General features: G+C 40.4%; 1 protein-coding gene across 3 annotated transcripts in view; it reads right to left on the reverse strand.

Annotated features, from left to right (window-relative positions):
• LOC109030914 (diuretic hormone receptor) overlaps nucleotides 1-12,099 on the reverse strand; it is a 413,955-nt gene that overhangs the window by 33,700 nt on the left and 368,156 nt on the right. For all 3 annotated transcript variants that reach the window (XM_072300810.1, XM_019042141.2, XM_072300812.1), the window contains 2 exons: nucleotides 9,988-10,081; nucleotides 7,022-7,102 (listed from right to left, as the gene is read on the reverse strand). In XM_072300810.1, the coding sequence (XP_072156911.1) occupies nucleotides 7,022-7,102; nucleotides 9,988-10,081 (175 nt within the window). The remainder of the gene's footprint in view (nucleotides 1-7,021; nucleotides 7,103-9,987; nucleotides 10,082-12,099) is intronic.

Raw genomic sequence — 12,099 nt, forward strand, 5'->3', positions numbered from 1 at the left:
GAGAGGGCGGCAAGCTTGTTGTGAGCAGAGCGGACTTTGAACTTTTGCCACCGATGAGGAAGGCAAAAAACAGGGGTGATCGTGCGATCGTCGTGCTGTCGTGCGAGGGAAAAACGCCGTATGGAGCTTCGAGCGTTGCCCAATTTCCTTGGATAAAAAATGAAATTATCTGGAAAGTTGCGAATATTTTTCTCCTGATTTTTTTCAAAAATTTTACTTATAATTTAATCAAAAATATCTGAAAATGTCATGGAAAAATATGCATTACTTTATTCCTGAATAAATCTGTTTTCAAGGGAAATATGGCAACATTCGAATGTTCAAACAGCATTTTACCGAAAATATTATACATATATATCGAAATATTGATATTGGAGCAGAAGAATTCTGGCGCACAGTTTTTACACAAACCGATCAAACAGGAGCCGGAATGGCATTATATGTAGACCACATCCATCATCTTGGATTTTTGAAATTTAAAAAAATTGAGTTAAAATTCAAGTTTCCCGTACAAAAATACCGCCTAGTACCGAGTTTCACAAAAGTTGATTGAACGGTAGGACTCTGAACAGTGGTAAACGGTACCAGTCAATTTGCATACGTTAAAGCGCCTTCATTCCCGTTTGATACTATGCAACACTTCTGTGGCGGAATAGTTGCTCAGAGCGCCTTCACCAGTATTGCCTCGACTTGCTTGATGACATACTACCGCTGAAATAACTCTCGCGAGAGCGCACGAACACATTTTCTCATCACCAACGTTGAGGTAATAAACATTCACACCGAAATTTTCGACATATTAAGTTTTTCACTGACTATTTTATGCAGGTAAACCAATATGATCACTCTAAAATCTGCCGGCACTTGTCCAAGATGTGGCGAAAAATATTATTTGATAACGTTTCATTCGCACGTCTGCTTTCGTTAGGAAGGGAAAAGGAAATATGAATAGGAACCTTCGAACGAACACGGTTCTAAAATTTTTAGCCCTCGAAGTAAACGAGCCCATAAAGTTGAAAAAGCGATAAAACAATGTGACTGAAGATCAATGTTATCATCAGCTCGCTTTTGCTTTTTTGCGTTTATGATGTAAAGATTGTGAACGAACAATCATTACAATTGATTATTTATAACGAGCTGTAGGAGAGGGAAGACACAATTTTTTTCTTCAAAATTTTGCGCCTTTTAACCAACGCGCTATTAGCCGTTTTAAGAAAATCCAGTCGAAAGATTTAGCGTTTGATTCCTTAAAAACAGCTTCAAACAACCAAAGTTTAACTTCTTATCAATTGAAACACGTTTTTATGGGACTTATTCAAAAAAAAAAAATGATCGAATCAATAACTCAAAAGTATTCGATGTGGCTTATTCCTCCCTATGTTTTTATGAATCGTACAAGTGATTCAAATGATAGAGGGGATTCGACTTGCGATGTACCGATTAATCTGTTATTTAAACCTAAAAAAAAGATCGAACATAGGGCGTTCGCGAGGAGCACTAGAATAATCGATTTTTTACTGTAGCTCCAAATGGAGAGATATTGATAATCGATTATCACCCCTCGCCACTGGTTTCTGTTTTTTCTTCTTTCAGGATTGCAACTATATTCAAGGAAATAAGGGAACCAACTCAAACTGAATCCCTTTGGTGAATTTCACTTTCAACTGGGTAGGAACGTGATGCCGATCGGGAAAAATTGCCTTCAGTAGAGAAGCTATGCCAAACGCCTTACAGGGAAACACGAATAGTTGTATCATTGTTTTGATAAATACGTCGCGTCGTCGCTTGATTCTGACCTTAAAAGCTGAACAGAACCAACGCGAAGATGGTGCCAACGTTGGCCGCAAATGGACGTACTTCTGCCAAACGGAACTAAGTCTATCATGACGTGAGCCCTGTTATGCATATATTCTCATGGGTCTCAGGGCTCATGTCGTAATGCACATAGTTCCATTTGGCAGAAGTACGGCCATTTGCGGCCAACTAAAGGGGGATAGAGGTCTAACTTCAAAGCGAATACATGTTCCCTTCATCCATATGTTGCATGGAACAGGCCCACTCAAATAGCAATAGCGATTTCATTGGTTGGTAAAATTATATCTGTGGCAATTCATCGCGATATTGTCGAATTAAAAATTGCGATATATGGCAATTAAATCGCTATACACCGCACTTTTTGGTTTGATAAAATCGCGATCAATTTTCGTTGATAAAGTCGGGATTAAATCGCCATTTACCGCGATTTTCATTTCGACAATATCCCGGTTTCATCGCGATAAAATCGAGGATAATCGCTGAGATGTTGATGATCTTAGCGATTTTATCGACGATAAAATCGCAACATATCGCGATTTTTCCGTTTAAAAATGCTACTCGGGTAATTCGAGTTATGGCAATGCGAGTTCCCTCTTTTAAAGGCAAGGAGGTGAAAAAACAATTGCACGGAGGTTATAGTGCAATCCGTAAAATCTGTTTTTGTCTCGCTTCGTTCTCTTTAAATCTGCCTAGCCTCGGACGAAAAACGGGGGAGATTCGAGGGACGTTCAAGTGGCCGAAACATCCCCAAAAGGAAAGAGATGCAAAGTGAGAAAAGAATTAGATAAAATTAGACGCGTAAAATGAACAAATAAGAGACTATTTACAGAGGGAAAATACCGGGGACAAATTTGTTCCCGGATTGTTTGTGAAGTGAGAAGAAAAAGCGGAGCTGGGGTGAGAGCGCGTGAGATCCCAGGACTGTCGGGGATGACTGCTATCTTAGGGGTTGCAATGTTATGCTCTTGAATTCAAAATTAATTTTGTCTCAAGATAGAAACCGATCGTGAGTAATTTTCACAGATCCTTGCTCAATCAAAACTTTGGAAACGGTCCTTTTAAAGGCGATAAAGGCGTTTGTCCATTCAACTATCCTCTGCCAATAGATTCCCTAATAGAACAAATATGTTTTTTTTACTTTCCCATCACTACCATTACGAATACTTGAGACATGTTGGATGCTCCCATGACATTAAAAATTATAATCATATTAATACCTGTAGTTATTATTTTGCTAACAATAACAAATGTAATTATCATAAAAAGAAACATAAGTGTAATAAGTGTTATAATTGAATGAAAAGTCACATCAACAAAAAGAGGAGATATAAATCTGTTTAAACAACGGAATAATAAACAATTTAAACAGCGGGCAACGCGGTGTTTTGCGTTGACCGCGTAATCACAATTTTTTTTCATAACAACATTCTTCTCGTTTTGATCGGTACAGCCAACTGCTGAGGTTTTAGATTTTTAATTTTTTACTGTCTTATGTCCAGCAACTGAGGGAGGCTGAGTTTTTAGCCGAAACGTTTTGGTATTATATTTGTGTGAAAAAAGCCTCGTTACCCGCAGTTTAAATTGTTAATATCGTATTACGATTACAACTACTACCACCACCACCACCACCACCACCACCACACCACCACCACCACTACTACTACTACTACTACTACTACTACTATTACTACTACTACCACTACTACTACTACTACTACTACTACTACTACTACTACTACTACTACTACTACTACTACGACGTTGAGTTTCAGAAGAATTACGCACCCTGTAAATCTGCCAAAAGCCAACCAAAGGACTGAAACAGGCCCTCAGCAAGATTTGACAGCATGGTTAGAGGTAGAAGAAGCTACGATTCGTTGTTATCCGTACACATTCCAAGGCCGCAAAATCGGCTCAAACAATTCAATTTATTACAAAAATATTCGCGTGTCATTTTTTTTCTAAAATGTTTCTGATTCTTCAATAGGATGAGAGGAAAAATCCGTGAAAATTTCAGTTAGAAATGCCCAAGATTTTCCCAGTAAAAATACAAATTGCGAGGGAAAATTTGGCAGCATCGAAATGTATTTACGTTCTTTCGTGCCGGGAACGACGAATCGAGGGCTGGGAACAAGCGCGCGGCACGAGGAGTGAATCAGAGGAGCTCAATGTAGGAAAAACTAGAGCCAGAATGAGCATGGATGTGGCATTGCCGTATTTCGCATGATTGCACTTATAAATCCATAGTAAAAGGGAATTTTAACGTCCATCCGGCAACGCTGCACGGCGGCGTTGCTTGGCGCGGCCGCGCGGCAGACTGAGCAGCGATCAAAATGTTTACCGAATTCATCAATCACTTGAGAAACAACCAGCGGATGCTGAGGGTACCCCGATCCAATTGGTCCATGAAAAACCCAATAAGCTCGTTTCTTGATGAGCTTTGAGCTCCATAAAAATGCGTACATTCTGGGGCTCCTCGGATAATAGGCATGTGCAGTTTCGATACCGGCCGATTCAAATAATTGTCCCCGATTGGCCTCGCGTGTCTGTCTGCCCCCCGGTCGAATGAAGCAATGACTCCCTGTCCTCTGCCTGCGAAAGCGACAAAGTAATTTTGTGTTGCTGACCTTCACCTCCAGGCAACTCACGTGGGGTACATATGACCCCACATCTAAAAAGATGGGGCCTCTGTCGAAAAAAGGGATCCAAAGACGGTGGGGCTGAAGTCATAGTCGTCCTTTAAACAACGCTTCGAGTCTTCGCTCTAGGAGAGCATAAATGGTGACATAGAATCAAGAACTTGGGGGGAGTGGGGGTTTTAGCCAGCGTTACGGGTGCGTTACAAGGGGGGGAGGGGTAAGAAAATCGGAAAAAGTGCGTCACGTAATACTTGAGCGGCCCCTGACTCAAAGAAATTATAAAAAGGACAACTGAGAGACATATGTCGAAAGAGAGGCGGAACTCGAAATGAGCCCTTTTTAATTTTTTTTTTCAATATATTAATGGACCACCGGTTTACCCGAGCCGCGCACGGAGCGCTATACATTACGCGCGTATTAACGAACAGTTAATTTTTTAATTCCCCTCTATAATGATGATGAGTGCGAATGAAAAAAGGAAAACCTAGAGTACCTGTATAGGGAGAGTAGCGACAAATCGGTTCATGGAGGGCTTAGGGCCCAAAAGTGCAGCCACCCTTCTGAGCAACTTCTAACACATAAAATTTCACTGCCAGCCTTCAGATTTCAATTCTAACCAAGATGGCTAAGAATGTACATAAATGAGCGTTCTTTCGCAAAAATAAGTAAATTATGCAAAAAGTAAACCAAATACATGCTTTCTAAACGACGGTTCGTAACAATTGTATTTGTAAATCGCTCTGGACATTCGAAATTCATAGGTTGGCTGCCCTTTTGGGCCCTAACTTTATTCGCGGAGGCATCGGTGAAGGCCTGATGAACTTTCGGAGTTTCAGATCTGTCGCTACTCTCCCTATACAGGTACTCTAGGAAAACCGACGCACAGTAGATTGAGTCAATCAGAGAGGTTGGACATGAAATTCTTGACCGAAACTTGAAATGGAGATGTTGCATGTGTGAGGGATTTGCGATTTGACCATTGATTCTTATGTAAAAGTTCGCGAGAAACACGATGGTGCCACTGGTTTTCTCTGAAATCATCTCCCAAGTCAAAAGCAGCTCTCAAGTTGAGGCCAAAATGGAGAGGATATCCTACCCTACCCTGAGAGTCACCTCTACATCAAAACAAACTCTCCATGCAAAGATAGGGAGCAAATACACCAGCAGGGTTGCCACTTTATTTGGGGACTCCAAAACTGAAGACACGGCAACCCTGCTAATGTATTTGCTCCCTACCTTTGCATGGAGAGTTTGTTTTGATGTAGAAGTAGACTCTCAGGATAGCGTGGGATATCCCCTCCATTTTGGCCTCAACTTGAGAGCTGCTTTTGAGCTTGGAAGATGATTTCAGAGGAAACCAATGGCACCATCGTGTTTCTCAAGAACTATTAGTTGAGAATCAATGATCAAATCGCAAATCCCTCACACATGCAACATCTCCATTTTGATGTTTATTTCGTCAAATTTGAAATTTTAAGGGGAGCCTCTAGAAGAAAATTTTACGAGAAAACCAATGGAGCCACTTTTAGAACCTCAAACTTGTGTGTAAGCGAGTTATAAGCTTTCAAAGTTTCCAAATTTTGTCCAACCTCTCCTATTGACTCGATCCAATGTACAACGTGAAGGGACACACGTTAATTACTCGCCTCACCTTGTGTCAGTCATTCTGTCGGGTTCGCCTTCAAAACCCGCGATGGCAATATGCGCGGCTTGAGAGCACGAATAGTTGCGCGCAACTGGAGTTTAGTCGTTATAGCTCTGTCCAGGCAAGGAAAACACGTTGATTATAATCAATATTAAAGATGTTGAGACCGAAGAAATCATTTTGCATTGAAACTAATGTTTGATTGGCTTGCCAAATGAAGCGCGAAAAATTGACACGGCATTGGTTGACTCTCCGAATCTTCCTCGCACTGTTGCCATGTAATAGGGGTATTAATCTGCTAGCAAAATCTTCTACCTTACTCGTACCATCACTTGCGCCCATTCAATATAACGGAAAGATCACCATTTTAAATTGCGATTTCTTCTTGGGTTTAATCATGAGGGGAAACGAAAAAAAAGGAGCGTTTATGAACACGTGGCCGTTGGGGCCTAAATAATTAACGTGTCATGAAGTTAGGCGAAATGGACCTTAAGGCAGAATGAGTTATAACTATCTATTCCACAGCGTAGAGCAGTACTGCCGTGCTAGGGAAGAACGCCGTGCGAACATTCGAGAGTTGCTGAATTTTCTTCGAGAAAATGTGTATTTTTGAGGGAAATCACGAATATTTTCCTTGAAATTTTCAGGAACTTTAGGTGAACTTGCGCACAACATTTTCTTAGAACAATTGGAAGGAAAATATTTATAAGTTTACCAGAAAATTCGTGGTTTTATCAGAGGGAATATGGCAACGCCTGAAGGCTTATACGGCGTTTTTCCTTAGCACGACAAAGTACAATTTGCATCATTCCGAGTAAACGTTAGATTACCATTAACTTTTAAACCCTCACACGTATCATGCTGAAGCGATTTTAGTGTAAAAATGCACACTTAATACCTTTTATCCCATTAATGAACTTACCCCATCCAATGATGATATACATTCTAAGTTTGATGTTCTCTCGTGTGAATGTCTCCACAACTAATATGTACAAGTATAGACCTAAAACCAAAAATAAATAAAAACAAATAGCTTGAAATGTGCTCGAATAATTAATAGATCTTATTTGAAGACGGGAAGAGGAATGGAGGTGGGACAGGGGAGAAAGGGGGAGGGTGGAGAGAAGAAGAAGGTGGGATGAGACAGAGGGACAAGGGAGAGAAAGAATTCCTAAAAATTGGCATTTCCTAACAAAGATAACAAACGCTAGATCGTTACAAAATGCATAATGATCTACTCTCTTCACCATCGATTCAATGAACGAAATATCAGCGAAAAACTGACAAGTTATGTGTCTGAGCCATGGTGGCAACGTTTGATAAACGAATTCATCAAAAACTGTCAGACATTACGAAGAAGGCAATCTAGCTTTTAGGAGTATTTTGGAAGTACAATTTATGTGAAATGATCCTTGAAAAACTACTATTTTCTCATCAAATTTTTTAAAATTTTAAGAGCATTCAATTTGTGAATGAAGGACAGTAGATTTCTTAAGACTCAATATTCTAACAGAAATTTTACCGATAGAGAATTTTACATTAAAAAGTACAAAACGGTTTTCTTCTTCGTACACTTTAACAGTTTTTATAAGAGTTGTCTTTCTAAAATTAACAAGGGTTTTTTTTTTTTTATTTTTATTTTTTTTTCCAGTCGTAGCTACTAGGATGATAGTGGGATGAGGTCTGAGCTGTAGACCATCGTGTATTATTGAGATATACAGGGTGTTTCACACCACCCGTACCAGGCCTTTTTCTCGGTTGTTTTAGGTCGTACGAAGTCGCGGACCGCGGGGTTGAATAGGGAAACGACCCCAAGGAATCCGAATTTCGTGGTCCCGAAACCCCTCCACCCTCCCTTGGGGGGTAAAGGGGGGTTCACGATGCTAAAAGTCACGGTTCCCGACCGAATTGCGGATGAATCGCATCAGAATTGAAAAGCACGGAAAATTTTACGTGAAATTGACCCCTAAAAATCCATAATCACCCCATCCAAGGCCCAAAATTGACCCCCTAAAGAGGGAGACAGTACCCCCCTCCATAATTTCTCTTTGGTCTCAAAATTGACGTAGATTCTCCAGAAAAAGATGGTTTCCCAGGTAATCGACCCCGAGAAATCCAAATTTCATGGTCCCGAAGCTCCTCTAGCCCCCTTGGGGGGTAAACGGGGGACCCAATTTTAAAAATCGGGGCTCCTTTCCGAATCGCAAATTGATTGCATCCAAATTGAGGAGCAGAACACTTTTACATCTTAAGTGACCCCCAAGAGTTTCAATTGACCCCTGTGAACGGCAGAAAGTAACCCATGAGGAGGGGGGCTCCGCTCCCGCCAAAAATTTCTCAAGATTCCTCTTTGGTCGCAGAATTGACGTCGATTCTCCAAAAAAAGGCGGTTTCTGCCCAAAAGGGCGGGTAGCGGAGCTTAGGGACCATGAAATTCAGAGTCCTCAGGGTCGATTACCTGGAAAACCGTCTTTTTCTGGAGCATCGACGTCAATTTTGCGACCAAAGAGGAATCTTGAGAAATTTTTGGCAGGGGCGGAGCCCCCCTCCTCATGGGTTACTTTCTGTCGTTCAGGGGGGTCAATTAAAACTCTTGAGGGTCACTTAAGATGTAAAAGTGTTCTGCTCCTCAATTTGGATGCAATCAATTTACGATTCGGAAAGGAGCCCCGATTTTTAAAATTGGGTCCCCCGTTTACCCCCCAAGGGGGGCTAGAGGAGCTTCGGGACCATGAAATTTGGATTTCTCGGGGTCGATTACCTGGGAAACCATCTTTTTCTGGAGAATCTACGTCAATTTTGAGACCAAAGAGAAATTATAGAGGGGGGTACTATCCCCCTCTTTAGGGGCTCATTTTTGGGCCTTGGATGGGCCAATTATGGATTTTTAGGGGTCAATTTCACGTAAAATTTTCCGTGCTTTTCAATTCTGATGCGATTCATCCGCAATTCGGTCGGGAACCGTGACTTTTAGCATCGTGAACCCCCCTTTACCCCCCAAGGGAGGGTGGAGGGGTTTCGGGACCACGAAATTCGGATTCCTTGGGGTCGTTTCCCTATTCAACCCCGCGGTCCGCGACTTCGTACGACCTAAAACAACCGAGAAAAAGGCCTGGTACGGGTGGTCTGAAACACCCTGTATGTATTAATACTAAAAACAGAGATGGAAGCAATAACTGTAGGCCTGTAACCTTTGTGTTGACACTCTCGCCCTCACAAAACCGTCAGTAGTGCCGAGCTAAGGAAGGACGGTGTATGAACATTCGAGAATTGTAAAATTTCCCCAAATTAATTATGTATTTGTCAGGGAAGTTATGAATATTTTTTCTTGACATTTTCAGGTATTTTAGATCAAATTGTAAACAAAGTTGTCTAAAAAGTTTTAAGCAAATTAAATATTCAAAAATTCTCAAGTAAATTCGGTCTTTATCAAGGGAAATCTGAAGGCTCATACGGCGTTTTTCCTTGGCGAGGCAGGGACCGACCTCTAACGGAGTCATTGAATCTTGAATCATCCGTTTTTTTTTTTCAATGTCCAAAATGAAACTTGAACACAACTTCGAAACTCGAGGAAAAGCCGATGCTTTTCTTATTGAGTGGAACGGTTTTTTTCCGCTTGGAACCCAGCATTGAACGGCAGCAAGAAAAAAGGAATCAACAATCCTAAATTTTTATCCGCAGGGGAAAATCCCTGCTCATGTAGTAAACTCAACAATTACATTTTTCTTCCAGTGTCCAAATTCCTAAATTTGCCGTGCCGATCAAGTGTTTCGTTCAGGTTCCTACATCACTATTTTGTACGTATTTCTTTTCAATTTTCTCTTAATAAAGAGAGTAATCAATCATTTTTCTTTCATGGACACAGTATGAAAAAAGATCACAACTCACCTTCGACGAACATCCAGTATATGTTTGTGAGGTGAAAATAATGTAAAATTACAATGAGGAAGGCGCAGACAACCTGGTCCGTCTGGAGGAACATCTGAAACAATAATTAAAGACTTAGTTCGAGTTCCCCGTCTGCTGCAAACAGAAACAAAGGGATTACCAGCAACAAAGAAATCTTGACACTTAAGCCCTGTAGGAGAGAGAAGGGATGTTCCTGAGGGATTTACGCGTTTCGGCTTGGGCTTCATTCCGCTTCGGGGAAAAGGAAATGCAATATTATTGATCGCGGCGAATCAACTTTCGGCGTTACACACTCGACTGTTATTTCGTTGATATCAATGCTGAGGGTTGGAAAATGCGCGTATTTCGATTGCGGCTTTCCAAGAATCTCTACTGTTGTTTCATTTCTTTAAAGAGGGAGCGAATGAGCGTCATTGCCTAAAATTTGCACACAGAACTGAAACAGGACGAAGAAGAGAGTTGATGAAGAGGCCACCGCCCGATTTCCTCCCGGCTTTGAGAAGGAAGAAAAATTGGCAACGTCGCAACAATTATGACCAGGAATGTAAAAAGTGAGAAAATGAGAGAGGAGCTTGGAGGACAAGGTGCATAAGTGCAGTTTTTGCTATTTCGAGAAATACGTGTTTGAAAGTTTGAAATTACAAGGATCCTTATGGCGGAGGCAAAATTCAAACTGACTTTTTTATGCTTAAAAATTGGAATGTGGTTGCGAATTTTTAATAAAATATGCATCAAGACAAGTTTTACTTGAAATCATTAATACCTTAATTTTTTCTAAAACTGCACTTATGCGCCTTGTCCTCCGAGCCCCTCAATTAATGAGCGTTAAAAAGACATTACCTCGCAAGTAGGTGATGGTGTACGTGTTAAAATGTCCTGAGAGTTTAAAGGGCCCCGCGTTTGTTCGGAAATTGCAGATCCTAGCAATGATTTGAAGTCCGCGTCAAATTTTTTGAAACGTAAAAATAGATTTTCAAAAATTATAAGAAAATGCCAGGTGAATTTTTGTGAGAAACAATTGAAACAAAATGAAGGAGGTCAATTTCACTGCTTTCCACTTTTCCAAATTTGATTGTGGAGAAAATCCATTTTATCATATTTTGTTAAGTTTTTTATTTTAATTTATTTAAGCACGCCCTTTGAACGTTTAGCTGAGTTTATGACACGACAAAGCTTCTTCTAGACGCCGATAAATATAGGGGCATTAGTGCGGTGATAATAAGAGATTGTAAAGGTATATATGATTGCTGGGACGTTGCCGATTTTTCTCTTTTCCCTCACAGCTGGGAGGGATTCGTCGCTACGCGCATTGACTTTAGAAATTGTCGAAAATATGACTGTTCATGGGAGCACTGGGGGAAAAGAAACACATTGGATGTAGAGTCCAGACTCGTGAAAACGTTGCCAAGAAAAATTACTCCTGATTCAATCGGATTTTTGCTTGAATCAAAACAAAATCCGCTTAAATTAAGAGGCATAGTTCTTGATTTAAGCTAGATTCTGATTGAATTAAGAGTATTTTTTCTTGTCGATGTTTTTAAGAGTCTAGGCTCTAGATCCAATGTGTTTTTTTTCCCAGTGAGAGGGACGCTTACAGTAAGATAACTGATGCTTGAAAATTTATTGCAACCACTTTATTAAGGAAAGTTTGCGCTTCGATACAAATGATGCCATAAAAATAATAAATCAAACCGGAGTGGTGACAGTCTGAGGTTTGAATTTCGGAACCCGTTCATTTTGAGAAAAATCTATAAAATATTTGAACCTCCCGCCTTCGACAGTTGGATTGAATTTTGCATAAAGGAACCAAGAGCCTTCCAATGTCTCCAGGATTGTGCAACTTACATTCTTTGCAAACATTACTGCGGTACGATGCAAGAAATTGAATTTACGCGGGTAATTTCCCTATTGAATTTATAGTTAATTTGGACCGAAGAATAATACTTGTTTAGATTATCATTTTTTAAATGCAAGGTAAAAAAATTTGCACGATCTTAGCGACATTGGATTGCAAGGTTCTCTTTTGCATAATGCGAACTAATTAGCGCCTAAAATCCTCGGATCAAAACATAACAATGTGCCTCACAAAAG

This window comes from Bemisia tabaci, chromosome 5, assembly GCF_918797505.1.
Source record: "Bemisia tabaci chromosome 5, PGI_BMITA_v3".
Lineage (NCBI taxonomy): Eukaryota > Metazoa > Arthropoda > Insecta > Hemiptera > Aleyrodidae > Bemisia > Bemisia tabaci.